The sequence below is a fragment of the Aspergillus piperis genome (genome assembly GCF_003184755.1).
Source record: "Aspergillus piperis CBS 112811 unplaced genomic scaffold BO85scaffold_16, whole genome shotgun sequence".
In the NCBI taxonomy this organism is placed as follows: domain Eukaryota; kingdom Fungi; phylum Ascomycota; class Eurotiomycetes; order Eurotiales; family Aspergillaceae; genus Aspergillus; species Aspergillus piperis.
The window spans coordinates 710549-724296 of record NW_020291606.1 but is presented as its reverse complement, the minus strand read 5'-3'; the positions used below and the strand labels follow the sequence as shown (position 1 = coordinate 724296).

At 49.8% G+C, this 13748-nt stretch overlaps 5 protein-coding genes across 5 annotated transcripts; 3 read left to right on the top strand and 2 right to left on the bottom strand.

Annotated features, from left to right (window-relative positions):
• Nucleotides 1-477: 477 nt before the first annotated feature.
• On the top strand, nucleotides 478-2527 carry BO85DRAFT_470672 (fungal specific transcription factor domain-containing protein; the record flags this gene model as incomplete). Its single annotated transcript, XM_025662417.1, has 5 exons — nucleotides 478-511; nucleotides 549-1271; nucleotides 1320-1743; nucleotides 1790-2081; nucleotides 2154-2527. The coding sequence occupies 5 exons, from the start codon at nucleotides 478-480 to the stop codon at nucleotides 2508-2510; spliced, it is 1830 nt and encodes a 609-aa protein (XP_025513310.1). The 3' UTR covers nucleotides 2511-2527.
• Nucleotides 2528-3999: 1472 nt separating this feature from the next.
• On the top strand, nucleotides 4000-5814 carry BO85DRAFT_461523 (F-box protein; the record flags this gene model as incomplete). Its single annotated transcript, XM_025661794.1, has 2 exons — nucleotides 4000-4063; nucleotides 4823-5814. The coding sequence occupies 2 exons, from the start codon at nucleotides 4000-4002 to the stop codon at nucleotides 5812-5814; spliced, it is 1056 nt and encodes a 351-aa protein (XP_025513309.1).
• Nucleotides 5815-6035: 221 nt separating this feature from the next.
• On the bottom strand, nucleotides 6036-7811 carry BO85DRAFT_499265 (tannase and feruloyl esterase; the record flags this gene model as incomplete). Its single annotated transcript, XM_025664064.1, has 1 exon — nucleotides 6036-7811. The coding sequence occupies one exon, from the start codon at nucleotides 7809-7811 to the stop codon at nucleotides 6036-6038; it is 1776 nt and encodes a 591-aa protein (XP_025513308.1).
• Nucleotides 7812-10704: 2893 nt separating this feature from the next.
• Nucleotides 10705-12094, bottom strand: BO85DRAFT_522227 (ankyrin; the record flags this gene model as incomplete). The annotated part of the gene is made up of 4 exons (XM_025665247.1): nucleotides 11937-12094; nucleotides 11654-11871; nucleotides 11550-11597; nucleotides 10705-11249 (listed from the first exon to the last, which is right to left on the bottom strand). Exons 1-4 carry the CDS (start codon nucleotides 12044-12046, stop codon nucleotides 10705-10707), a joined length of 921 nt encoding a protein of 306 aa, XP_025513307.1. The 5' UTR covers nucleotides 12047-12094.
• A 331-nt stretch (nucleotides 12095-12425) lies between these two features.
• On the top strand, nucleotides 12426-13334 carry BO85DRAFT_84027 (uncharacterized protein). Its single transcript, XM_025665723.1, has 3 exons — nucleotides 12426-12674; nucleotides 12741-12961; nucleotides 13025-13334. Exons 1-3 carry the CDS (start codon nucleotides 12569-12571, stop codon nucleotides 13166-13168), a joined length of 471 nt encoding a protein of 156 aa, XP_025513306.1. The 5' UTR covers nucleotides 12426-12568; the 3' UTR covers nucleotides 13169-13334.
• The last annotated feature ends 414 nt before the right edge of the window (nucleotides 13335-13748 follow it).

The window sequence follows — 13748 nt, the reverse complement described above, 5'->3', positions numbered from 1 at the left end:
GGTATTGGAATGGCATGTCGGTGTCGAGTCGAACACATGAATATATGTTGTTTGGCCGTAGGGTACGGGTATCGGATTCGGCTTTCGGCTGTACGAAACAGTTAACAGGAACCCAGAAGCGATTAAAGCACCACCTAATGGCCACTGTGATTACCAGGATGTTGAGGCCTTACTGAGCGGCTTATCGGGGCAGAGCCAATCGGGAATGATTATGGTCATCCCGAACGCCGAGTGGCTTTCCGGCACTAACGACTAGCATTATCTACCACCGACGCTGTGGAAGTTCTTTGATTTGTGTCGGTGCTATCTGGTAACCTTCGGTGCTATGCCTCCTCTGCGGCGGCGCAACGGTCGCAGGGCTGCCTGTGAGGCCTGTCGCAGACGGAAACTAGCTTGTGATCACAATCAGCCGACATGTCAACGATGCCAGAAGCATTCACTCGAATGCATCTACCTGTCACAGTCGACCAGCACAAAATGCGCGTCCTCGAAGGAAACTCCGCAATCACTTGTAGGACCAGGTGTCCCCTTTCCTGAGGTGCATGCAGCACCCCCAGAGAACCACCGGGCTGCGGACCGGAGCACGTCCCTTATCGAAAGCTCGAACGAATACCTGGGACCGACGAGCTTTACCTCGGTATTTATAGAACATGGTGATTGCTTTGAGTTGGAGGATGCCAACAAAACTTCAGGAATACGACGAGACCCGGCTCCAGATCCCCAAGTTGACACACCACTTGTGCAGCTCGGCGCTCGGATTCTGAGCCATATACCGGAGGAGCGCAACTGCTCCATGCTCTTTTCAAGCCACATCAATCCCAACGATGGCTGGGTCCGGCTGGCAGGGCATCACTCCTCGGACAGAATGTGGAATGCTTTCCGGCCAGCGCTACGACGACGGTCGGAAGAAGACATGCTGGAAACAGCTGCAATTCTCACCCGGAATAGCAAAATACCGCTACAAAAAAAGCAAGATCCGCACTCCTGGCTGGCCTCCTTTACAGGGACACAGATGCGATGGGAAACTCTTGGCATTTTGTATACCTACTGGGCTTGCGGAGCAATCTCCTCGTCGTCGGAAAGTCAAGCGGTCGCCGAATATTGTCAGGCACATTCATCTGTTACAAACGCCAAACAACTTATGACGCACTTCAAACGCTGTGCATCGTTATGCATTGATCTATGCAAACAGCTTGGCTCCATCAATCTTCTTTTTGTGTATCTGTTGTACAAGCATAATATTCTGGAGGGCATTCTGAGCGGTGACAAGAGTAGGTGGCACAATAGATCAAATATGCCTCTTGTCTAACCCAGGTAAGGTTTCTCCCACTGGACACAGCATGGCGAGCTAGTCGCCGTGACTACTTCTCTCGGACTTCATCGCGAGCTTGCAACAGAGGCAGAAACTGTGAGTCTCCCATACGAACTGAAAAGGAGGCTCTATGCCGCTGTTTTCAATATTGACAAGGTCATTTCGACTTTCACGGGGCGGCCCCCTCTCTTGAGTCGGGCATACTCATCTACCAGGCTGCCATTAGATCTGAGTGATGATGCCCTATTGTCTAGCGATCTTCCGTCTGCCGCTGCGCAGTTAGACTCCTGCGGATGGAACAGAAACAACCAGATCTACTCTACAACAATCTTACGATCGCGCACGAGCTTTGCCCGTATCCGACATGAGGTCTTGGAGGTTTTAGAAAGTTCAATGGATGATCTGGCTGATGGATCCGTCAATAAGGCCATGTGCGTTACTCCAAGCCACGCACGTACCTTCTAACATTAGTACCAGAAATTTAAAGCAACGGTCCCATGACACATACGTGCAACTTCCTTCCGTGATTCAATTTTCGAAGTCCGAGCTTAGCAACACCAATGTTTCCGGATATGTCCTCTATGCACAGATCCTTACGCGTTTGGAATATCTCTTGAACCTATTTCTCTTGGAACGGCTGTTGAAGCGACACAATATCGTCACCGGGCAAGACCTTGTCGAAGTGAGTCATGAAATGCTGGACTTGACCTTGATCTTCTGGAGGAAGAAAGACCGATATGTTGGTCTGTACGCTGACTTTGAGTGGCTGGTACGTATTCGGGTTCCCTGTATCTATGATAGAACTCGAAACAGTTATTTGTGTCTCTAACACGACTACAAGACAATGTCGTATGCGATTCCAGCAAGCGGCATCCTCTGTCTGGAGCTCCTGCGACAAGCCACACACCCGCAAAGCTGTCAAATACGCCTTCCACGATCACCAAGCATTCAGAACCTTAGCCTGCTGGTGGTATGTCTGGACTGGATCGAGACTGAGGCTTCCAGCAAGAGCATCGTACGTTCCATACGGAGGATCCTGAGTCGGTCTTTGGACCGGATATTGGACCCCGATCCGCCTGGAGTTGAGCAGCTGCAGTCTGTGGCACCGTTTCTGGATGATGAGCTCCCGCAATATCCACATTTACAGTTGCTGAACACGTTTGACTGGGTTGATTGGGATGGTGGTATTGGTGATTGAAGCTTAGGAGAAAGGAGGAAGGTTATTCAGACCCAAGCGGATTACTGTCCAATGTGAAGAGCTGTAGAACAGGTCTACTTGTCAGACAAACGACACGGTATGATAAGCGTCAGCTTATAGTAAATGCCTCACTTAAACTCGTAGAAATCAAAACCGAGCGGATGGTTATTGGGCCAGATCTGAAGGTCTAGCTAGGTCAGAGGCTGTATGAAGGGGGACGACAGCGACTTAAGAGGCTTCACCTTCCTATTATCACGCGACTCTGATATTGGACTAATGAGTGGATTGAGACCGTTGTACTTTCATGGCTCCTTCACTTGTACACTCATCCATAGCTCTAGTATTAAAACAGTACTATTGGACCCGATGTATCTGCCGTCGGCAGCTGTCATTATCTGGAAGGGTACCTTAAGAATTTCCTAGCTAACCGATTGCTAGTCCTTGTCATTCCTATCGGAAATCCTTTCCATTTCTGGAATATCGACAAGTATGACCCAGATTTGAGCTACTCCATTCGACCATCCGTCTCGAAGCTCTGCTATGGAGGCTCTTTCAAGCCCTAAAACTTCTTACCACAGTGACATTATTGATGACTATACCGAGGTACTCCGCAACTGAAGACACCACTACTACGGTTTACTCTTGATCAATCATTCTTGTTTCTTCCGTTGTGCTGATTTCCTCACCGCAAATATTTCCAGCATTTAATTAGTGTGCTTCGCAAGCTTTAGGCTAGATTCTACCACACTGCGAGAAGACTGCTGACGTATCATATTGTTCCGAGTATACGAGTCACCAACACCTGCACGGGCTTACGATAGATATTCCAGCTCATACAAACTCGACCTCATTTTCTACTGGATCAATCAATTGGCCACACCACCTCATTTGGATTACTCTCAGGCAGCTTAGAGTTGAAGACCGGTTTACTGAGAAAGGATCTCACCATAAGCTCAGATCCCACAGCTGAGGGTCAGACATAGCATCTCGATCGGGGTTCCTGCATATAAATCAGGGCCGAAGGAAAAGCAACTCAGGGTTCAGATATACGTCGACTTAGTAGCTGATTGGATCAGATCCCTTTAATCGGGTTGAACTATCTTATCTCAATATTTATACAGCATACATTCCTCACACGAGACTCATACCTCATTCCAAACTGATACAGACGCCAGGGCTATTCAAGCTGGACCCCTCTCTTTTGGCTCTTCCCTCTCCTCCACCTACATATATCCTTCTGTAACTTCTCTCGCTCTTCTTTCTCTACCTGAAGTACTCTACTCCATTTCCTTCCTCTCTCATACGGTACCCTCTCATCTACAACTACTATCTACCAATAACTACCATCAACCAAGCACACGACTACTCGACACTCCCAAGCTCACTCAAACCCTTACAACCAGCTTAACGACCGCTCAATCTTTACGTCACGTCGACATCGCACCTTGACCGATCAATCTTCACATCCTCCCAGAGCCAATTTTTGAACATGTGCACCAATCTGCAGATTGCGTTCTCCTGCGGCTGTCAGAAGGAGATGGACTTTATTCAGTGTAAGGAACGCCAGGGAACAAATGTCAGATGCACCCCCTCCGTGAAGGCATTGGGAAAAACCTCGCCAAATTATTGCCGGCGCCACCTCGTACCTCCTGGTGCGCCGACGACCTACGTTGAGAACAAGGAAGTGCAGGAAGGCGACGAAATTATGGCTACTGAATAATGAGAAATGGTATGTATATGGCTTTCTCTGATGTATTTCTTCACTATCATGATATGTGCTGACTTCAAGTGTGTTCTAGGAATCTCTATCTACTTGGTTTTGGTTGGTCCGCTGAGATTGGATATTTCGGAAGGTTTGGGGAGTCCCAGGGCTATGCATAGTGCAGGGCTTTTAGTTTATTCTGGTAATTAGGAAGGAGCTATAGGGACGTTGATATACTGCTCATTGTGACCTTTCCTGATCTAAGCATCGTACACGAATGCGCTGGAGGAACTTTAGGGGAGGATAGCATTCAGTTCACCTCACCATCACCTTCACGATAAGTCAAACATTGATCAGGTGTTGGTAATGCACTTCAACTAAGCATTTAGCTGAATTGTACCACATGTAGTAGGAATATCCTCTTTATCCTTCCATCTTTCTTAGCTTTTCCTCCCCTTCCTCCTCCAGGATCCAATCTACTACATCTCCCCAGCAGAAAGGATCAACATGGACCCCCAGAGAGTACAGACTTCGACTTCTCAACCCGAAACTATCCCAGAAGATGAGATCATTGAGCTCACCTCCTACCACCGCCGCGACTTCGACCTAGCAGTCATCCACATAAACCGCCGCGCCCATGAATCCGTCCGCAGCACTATAGCCCAACCCCTCAAAGCACCATCCACAAGCCTGGGCCAGCTCTCACTCCTACACCTAGAACTCATACACGAAATCTGCCTCTATCTCGACATCGAATCCCTCTTCCGATTACGCCAAGTCAGCCGTCGCGCCCAACAAATCGTCAACACCAGTCGCTTCTACCGGGAGACAACAACACACGCACTCGACGCATTCTGCGCACTTCTAAGAACAAAGATAGCAAACCAATTCACCCTTACCGAGCTGTCCACCGCGCTCTGTACGCGCGACTGTCTCCTCTGCGGCAGCTCATTCGGAGGCTTCCTCTTCCTCCCGACCCTCCTCCGCTGCTGCTTTTCATGTATCCAGAAGGATCGCCTGCCCCGGCTCGTGCCTTACGCCGATGCAAAATGGTATATTTCGTCGAAGTGTAAGACAGCTTCGAAGGCATATCGCTTACTCAAGTCACTTCCGATTCTTCGGACCATACCGGGGATCTACTCCATGCAGGAGGTATCGAGCAAGGGAAGGAGACAACTAGTGACTATGGACGATCTTATCCGGGTGGTTGGGTCTAAGCCTACTAGTGATGAAGAAGCTACTTGGACTGCGGCTAAATCATATTCCAACTTGCCATTCATGGCGACGACTACCTTACCTTATCTTGATCGGGCTAGTGGGCGCATCGAGCACGGTGTTTGTTGCACTGGGTGCCAGGTTTCTCTGGAAGAGGGCCTTACGAAGGGAATGCGTTTTGGGGCTGATGGCTTGGCTTTGCGTGATAAGGTTTATTCGCATGAGGGTTTTATAGGGCATTTTAGAGAGTGTCTGAAGGCCCAGGAGGTGTGGAGATTGCGGGAAATGGGGACATCTGTTGCCAAGGTTTCGGAGTTTGTGCGTCGCAGAGGGTATTTTAAGGAGAGGGACGTCGTTATGTCGTTTGATCCGGCCAATAAGGCATAATTTATGGATTATGGAAGATATCTTGCGCTGGTCTGTTGGACGATCTAATTTACTATTTAGATACAGATAAGTACTGAAATAAATGATAATTACAACGACATCACCTCGCTTGCCGTTTCTTCCCCTCCTCTTAGCCGACTGTTCCGAACAGAGAACTTCGATCTACCCCATCCCAGGATGGTATATCAAATTGCAGAACGATCCGACTGGTACCAGTCCGTCTAGTAAAGAGGCAGGCTGTATGCGTTGAAGTCATACTGCCAGGTGTCAATCGAGGCCTGGTCGTACACACATTCCATGACCGTGCCATTGTTCTTCCACAAGGGACGGAGGGGCCAGGCGCAGATCTGGGCGTTGCTGCCCTTCTCCTCGCCCGAGAGGTAAGTCGCGTTCAAGGTAACGGGCACCACTCCATTCTCCACCCAGTCAATCATCACCGCCATGTTATCCTGGGGCCAGGGTCCCGGCTCATAGGCGTTGGTCGCGCAGTGACTAGCGCCAGGGACCAGGTACAGGCGGTAGAAGCTAGCCATAGCGTCCGTGCTCTGGTTGTAAATAAGATCCGGATACATGATCTTGCGGACGGACTCGTGATAATGAACGGAGGATCCAGTCGGGATACTGGGGTCCGACTCCCCGTGGTAGTGGATGATCTTACCACCGGCCTCCTTAAAGGCGCTCAGGTCGGGGTAGGTAGTCTGCAGGGAATCACCATAACGGCGCCAGCCCAGCTCCATCCAGTCGCGGAGGGTGTCGTAGGTGACGTTATCCAGGCTTGAGAGGTTATCGGCTTCGACCAGTTCCAGGAAACGGGCGACCCACTCGCCGCTAAGCGCGTCGATGTCGAGCTCATAGCTGTCGGTGTCGCTGTTGTACTGGGTCTCGGCGTCACTGAAGGCAGAGGTGATCTGGAACCAGATGTAGGCCCGCTTGCCATCTAGAGTGTGGAGACCCTTGAGCATCGTGGCGGCTGCCTCGGCGCCCTTGGCACTCACCGTGCCGTTCTGGGCCGGGGTGGCGTTGGAGACAGTCAGGCGCTTGGCGTGGGAGGATCGCTTCTTCAAATTATCGCTGGTAGTCTCGGCGGCGCAGTAGTAAGGCTCCCCGATGGTGGAGTTGAGGTCAAAGTGCAGCTGGCAGAGGTCAGTCCGCGCGACGACGCCGTCCTTTCTGCCATCCAGCTCGTCACAGGCAGCTATTGTCAGGTTCATGATCTTCTCCAGTTCACAGTACGGGGGGTAGTAGCCCAGCGTCTGTTCAACCACGTTGGGGAAGAGGTGATTGACCTGCTGCTGGCCGTAGCGGATCGCCGGCGCTCCGATAATAGCACCATCCCACTCCTCGGGGAACCGTTGCACCTGGCTCCACCCCTCGCGGCCGCCCTCGGAACAGCCCATGTAGTAGGAGTAGAGCTTGCTACTGCTCGTGGTAGTGTTGAAGAAATTTTTGGTGAAGGCCTTGCCGATAACGCTGAGCTCATGGTGTGACTGGTAGCCGAAGTTATAGATCGCATCCCAGTTGATCGTGCCATTAGCGCTGGGGAATACAGCGTCCAGGTCGGTTGTGAAGGCCCCAAACCCTCCATCTGTGATACCGGCAGCAGCACCGTAGAGGAGGCCGGCAGGCATCAAGTCGCCCTCCAAGTTGATGGCGAAGCCACCACCGCCCGTAGACAACCACCGATTCTGGTAGGCATCGGGGGCGGGCAGCCAGATGCCCAGAAGAATCGAGTCGTCACGGCCCGCGTGCGAGTAGGCGAATGTCACGTTGCAATAGTCGAAGGTGCCATCCGGGTAGAAGGTCTGGTCGCTCACGGAGACGTTGTAGACGGGGCTCGCGGTCACCGAGCTGGTCTTGATCTCAAGTCCAGTGAAGGCATCCAGAGGCAGGGAGGACTGCACATGCGAGACGGTGCAGACATCCGCAAGCGACGTCGCCTGTGCGCCAGCAACAAGCGCGGCGGCAGCGATGCTGCCTGCCAACTGAGTGGATTTCATGATAGTAAAAGCGAGTGGCAGGAAAATGAGAGGAATAGACTGCGGGTGAGTCTTTGTGATCTGTGTGTGTGATCACATCAACCATTGTAGCAAGCCGATGTTTATATACCTGTCTCAAGATGTCCTCAGTATTGTACTGGCGAGTATAGAGGCCGGCCCTCCTAGACTCTTTCCATATCAATATCTGTGAGGGAGCATATGGTGCTCCTGCAATCTCCCAATCCCGCCCAGGACTACCTACGGTTTAGCAGGTTATATTGGTGCAGGAAGGAAACGACCTCTCATGATTGGTCTAGGAGCCAGGTACAAGCTCATGCATGTGGTGCCACGCGGTACTATCTGATCAAATAGAAGGTAGGGCTGACGCGGCAGCAAAGCCTGTTCGGCGAGCATACTTCTTAGGGTGAACGGAAACGATGATATACCGCTTTCCGACCGCCATTAAGCATTGATCTGCAAACCGATCATGGTAAAGCGGGGGGTTTTCTTCAGGCACGGGTGGTAGGGATGGCGGAGACTAACCTCTTTGCAGGCAAGATTGACATGGTGAGACCCGCAATATATTTTCGGGTGGTGGTTTGTTTCACCTTAATATCGGATAAACTTATTGTCAACCATGTATTAAGCTCTTCAGACCATGTCATGCGGCAAACCTAGCGTCATTCAATTAAAGCTTCGCGCAATGAAGACCTTCATCAAGTGGGTCGATTTGTCATAGGCTCACGGGCTTACGATTAAGGGCGATAGTGGCAGTTGAGCCATAGGTAACAGACAGCTTATTGTCAAGAGATTCTGATATGTATTCAGAAAAGTTACGAAATGATTGATGGCCGTTTGTACCTGCATATAGTATGCTAATGACTTGGAAGCAACCCTTTGTGTCTATAAAGGTAGAGGTTACTAGATACCTACACTATGTTATTTGGAATGAGTTCATTGGCAGTTGAGAGACACTTAGCCTGATGCGATATAACTGCTCAACCCATTGCAGATGTATTCTTGCACCTGTGAGGCCTCATTAGCGTAATGTGCCTGGTGGCTCATGTGATGTTGTTATACCGGATCCTTTTCTGGATATTGATACTTTGACGAGTGATGCTCAGTCTCTCCTTCGTCCTTTAATAGACCCGCATTGTGACGAGGCCACATACCAGCCCCCCTCTTCGTCTCTGACACCAGCCTTTCCATCCTTTAACGTTTCTTCAGAACATCTAATCAAACCTCCTGAGACCGCTGACCTGATGTATTACTATAAAGAATATAATTTTACTCTCATTACCTTCGAGGAATTGCCGGTAATCGTTCTGGCAGACAGTCTATTTACTAGATATAATAAGTATATTCACAGATCTCAATATTCACCATATTATAAGCTACATTAAGCTGTCATTATTCTATTCACTTCTTACTGCCAGCTGCCTCCATAAATATACATATAATTATTCTACTGGTGACCGGCACATATCAGCAAAGTATTTTAAAGAAACTGCCAAGCAACATCTCAAAGTAGCCCTGAACCAGGAGGTTGTAGGATCTAAGCCGGCTAAGTACGAGGAGATACTGATGGCTGTTCTAAGCATGGTCATGCTCTCGGTACGTGCTGTTCTACTATACTAACTGGGTCTTCCAGCATCCCAGGATGGTGGAAAGCGAGCTTAGACACGGATAGAAGTACGCTGGCTGCCGCTTCATCGTCGGGCGACTTGCTCAACCCTCAAGGTGAGCCTGATCACCCGAGTACTCCTGTGGAAATCTCAAGATACCCTGACCGGCAGTTTTTAACAGCGATTGGTTCTATGGTCAGTCACTCTGGTCTGCCACTCAGAACACCGGCGCTTTGGCGGTCAGGTATAGCCACAGACAATGCAAGACATAGTTGCTGCCTAAAACGCCCCATCACGGTTCTAACCTGCAATCCGAAGTTGCGTTGCCTTTCAGCCCACACACTTTGTGCCCGAAGACGCAGGGGTGCGAGAGGTTCTCGCCAACCTCGCCACCCCCAACAGTGAGAAAAGTCAACACTGACACTAAATCCAGAAATCTCTCGACAAGCGGAATCTGAGAACCAGACATGAGTATGTAGACGTTGACCGGAGATTACGGAGTCCATGACTTGTTGCGGTCAAAAAGAGGTCTCTTTTGTTTCTGAGAATCTGCGGAAATGACAATATCCAAATACATGAATCGACTAAACTAAATACCGAAATAGGAGCTGTTTAATATTAATGCTCAGTCGCTGTGTTGCAGGAATCCGGAAGGATCGCTGCATCTTGAGGGATCTGGGGTAGTTACCGGGGTTCCGGTCGACAGTACTAGGCTTCATTCACCAACGCGGCAAGGGCATTGGAGGGTCATTGAGAAGCAAATCTTTATCGACTCCAGGCATCGCTATCTGAAGCCGAGAAGTAATGGAATGTGGGTCCATATTCACCCTTGGCGAAGCGAGATAAGGAGCACCGTCAGCAACCCACATACTCGGGGAAAGATCAGGATATCGGAAGGGTAAACTGTGACTAGACGAGGCGGGAGAAGAAGCTATTATTGGAGATGGGTGGATTGGAGGTTCAATAGCTGTGCTATCCAAAGGCTGGGGAAGCCTAGCGCCCATACTAGTTGGTTTGGTTTGTTCTTCGTTTGACCCAGAAGTGGTGGACGAAAACGGCATGGAGGATGGCCTTCTTTTCCAAGATTTGGTGGCGCGCCGAGGTTTAAGTACAGCACCGTGCTCTATGAGGTAATCCCTGATTTCTCCAGGGTCTTCTCCAATAATTGCAAGTGGTGTCGCCCCAGAATCAGAAAGCGTGTTCACATCCACACCCGCTTCAACAAGAGCCTTCACAGCGTCGATCGATCTAGCCCAATTCTAAAAAATTCATGCCAGCTCTTGGTATCATTATACAATTGAGATGGGCACTGTCTCGGATGTTAAAGTTACTAGCAGAGCCCACGAGAAAGGTGTTTGACTGGATCGGTTCATCCCCCGTCGAAGCAGACGACGGACGTCATCGATATGACCGCCAGCGGCAGGGATGTAAAGACCATTGACGGAATTAACCGTGGTATTCACATGGGCATCAACATTGATCAGCGTCTGAGACACCGCTCCATGCTCTTTTGATGTACAAATCTGGGTCCACACCGTTTGCCCGTCGCGGCGTCTGTTATTGATATTTGCTCCTCGGGCGATGAGAAATGAAACCATCGCTGGGTGATTATGAAGCACCGCTATCCCAAGGCATGTCTGTCCCTTGGAATCACGAGAATCTACATTGGGCTCATTGTCAAACAGGGCTGCTGCCGCATTGACGCAGCCTTTTGCCGATGCGATGAACCTCGCAGTACGGACGGTATCAGCATAGATATCCTGCGGTAGATTCCGTAGTTGTAGCTGAACTCGTTCAAAGTCATCCTTGTATGAGGAGTGCAGGATGTCGAATCCTAGAACCGGCAGTAGACGAGGTGTATGACGGGGATGTGATTGGAGATCTCAAGTATCCGTAATGAGCCGCTCAGCAACCGAAGTATATAGTTCAGCCAGATTTCTCCGGGAAGTAGAAACATTCATTTGGCCCCATAGAGAGAGGAAAGACCCACAGTCTTGCATGACTTCAGCAAGCAATCTAATTTCGGTCAGCTCTTCTTTGTCTGTTATGTGACTTTCAAGTGATGCAGGTTGGCTCGACGATGGGGGCTCGCTTGGTCTCGCCGAAGTGTCTTGGGGCTGGCTTGAGGTCGAACCAGCAGGCGTTACGATGCTGTAGCCTTGAGGTGTTGCTGGACTTGCAGCTGGAGAATGTCAGTATATTCCGGATACCTATATCAGCCGGATTTAGATGACTGACCTGCTGCGCGTGCTTGATCATAAGTCGACACCTGCCGCGGGATATTCTTCTGGATAGTTTTCTCATCGATCGCTTTTCCGTTCAAGAGGATCTGGGTCTTCTTCTTGGGATTTTCATGACTGCGCTTTTCAAGGCGATGATTGGCCCAGATGTAGAAATCGCGATTGTTGTTTTTACGCAGTTTCCATTTCCTGAAATGGCGTTTGTAGGTGTCCTTGCTATCCAACCGATCAATGTCAGGGGGTACGGCGGTAATGGAATGGGTCTGAGATAGAAGACATACCTCGCAAGAATGCCGAAATTACTTTCCATGAAGTCCATCAGCTCGTCGAGAGTCAGATCTTCATCGACGTAGAGCCTTTGGACGGTGTCTTTGTGGTCGGACAGACTCATTTCGGATTGCGAGAGGGGTAGAGGGCTGGGATTGAAATTTAGGGTTGGATAGAAAACCCAATGGGTAACGACTTGATCAGAGAATCGGAGCCTTCTTATATTCCCGCCTGCCCCTGGTCAAGCCCCCTTGTGGTGGACTGCTGGTCAGGAGCCGACAGCCTTACCTTCCTCGGGCTGTATACTTCACGCTATGCATCGAGGTGGGCCGCACTTCTGGTCTGCACCAATCGTGGTTCTTCCCCGGGCAAATACTCACTCAGCCACCACATGCTGTGTCCTGCCAATTGGCTCAAGCCAGAAATGCGACTCCATTTTCGACGGATCTTGGTCCAGGGCTGAAGCAATCTCCGGCTCCTCTGGGCTTGGGTTTGAGATCAATACACGGTTTTCGCGGCTTCTTCGCGGCTTCTGTAGAATCCGTAGAATCATTCAAGATAAAAGGCTGTCAACCCCAATGCATCTGTTTCCTTATTTTTTTTTTCCCCTCCACCTCCAACATCGAGACTGACGCTTCTAACAAGAATGTCTTTATCAGCGGAAGCAGTTATAGGCCTACTCGCTTTATTGGTCGCCTGCGTTCCTGGGGTGTGTTGGATAGTCCGACACATCCGACACCAAAGACGGCCAAGTAAACATCTAACCCGCTCAACTGTCATCTTCATACAGCTAACCCCCAGCTGTTGACTCCCTCTAGGCCAGAACCGTCATGAGAACCCCGAAACTCACCAAAGCAATCTTCATTCCCTCCGTCCCAGTGAATCTTCTCCTCCGACTCAATCGGTAACCGGTCGATCATTTTATCGGCAATCAAACCGTACCTCTCAGCCGAATCTTGTCGAGCTTCTGCAGACTTTTTTCTCCCAGAACCGCGCCCCCAATCACGATCTAGAATCCGGGATCCTGTTATACGCCCGAGTAAGATTCCTCAACACAAACGCTTGTTGAGAATTCGACTGACGGGTTTCCGAATGTCCCCAGACCTTCTACTCAGATCGGTTTGAATATATGGAGCCGTTGATGGGGACTAGTACCGCGACTGGCGGTGCCGAACATACAGGCCAGCACGAGCAAGTCCAAAGTGCCTGGGAGAACGGACGCCAAACTCTTAACGCACCACAGTGATCATTACTACTATCGCACCCCTCATCAGCGGATACTCCGAGCTCCACTGTGGCCTATCTTCCTACCACTCGTCAATAATAGATCGATTGGCCTGGTTCTCAAGCCTGACAGATCTCTCTTGTCCAACCTTCTTGCGAAACTGTGGTGGCATTCACTATTATCGGCGATGTGTATGTATGAGTAATGCTAGTATAGTATACAACACTTTCTTCACAACAATAAGGCTGAACTTCAATGGTCATCTTTTCAATATTTGTCGTAGTCATCATGCTTGTTACTGCAATGGTCCCCACCCGTTTGGTTTTTTGGCGATAGGAACACGCTTTTCTTGGGTACAGCTAACCGCTTTTTGTCCGTTTCAAATTGAGCAACATCCAATGATATTAATTTCTTTGCCGGCGACCTGCTCCCACATAGTACACGATATTATCTTGCTTCGGGACTTTATTAGACGCGGACTTCCTAGGTTTTGCTTCGATGCATCCAAGGGACGCCCTAAACTTTTTTGAATAGATATGAGAAAATGATTAAGATAAGCTATCACGAATGAGTCAGACCATTGCCTTATCAAGAAGAACTA

Excerpts from the sequence above, each read along its gene's own strand:
- BO85DRAFT_84027 (XM_025665723.1), top strand. The coding sequence starts at position 12,569 with ATGTCTTTATCAGCGGAAGCAGTTATAGGCCTACTCGCTTTATTGGTC. Across the intron at positions 12,675-12,740 it reads CCGACACCAAAGACGGCCAA|GCCAGAACCGTCATGAGAAC; the intron begins GTAAACATCTAA and ends GACTCCCTCTAG. Across the intron at positions 12,962-13,024 it reads GGATCCTGTTATACGCCCGA|ACCTTCTACTCAGATCGGTT; the intron begins GTAAGATTCCTC and ends GAATGTCCCCAG.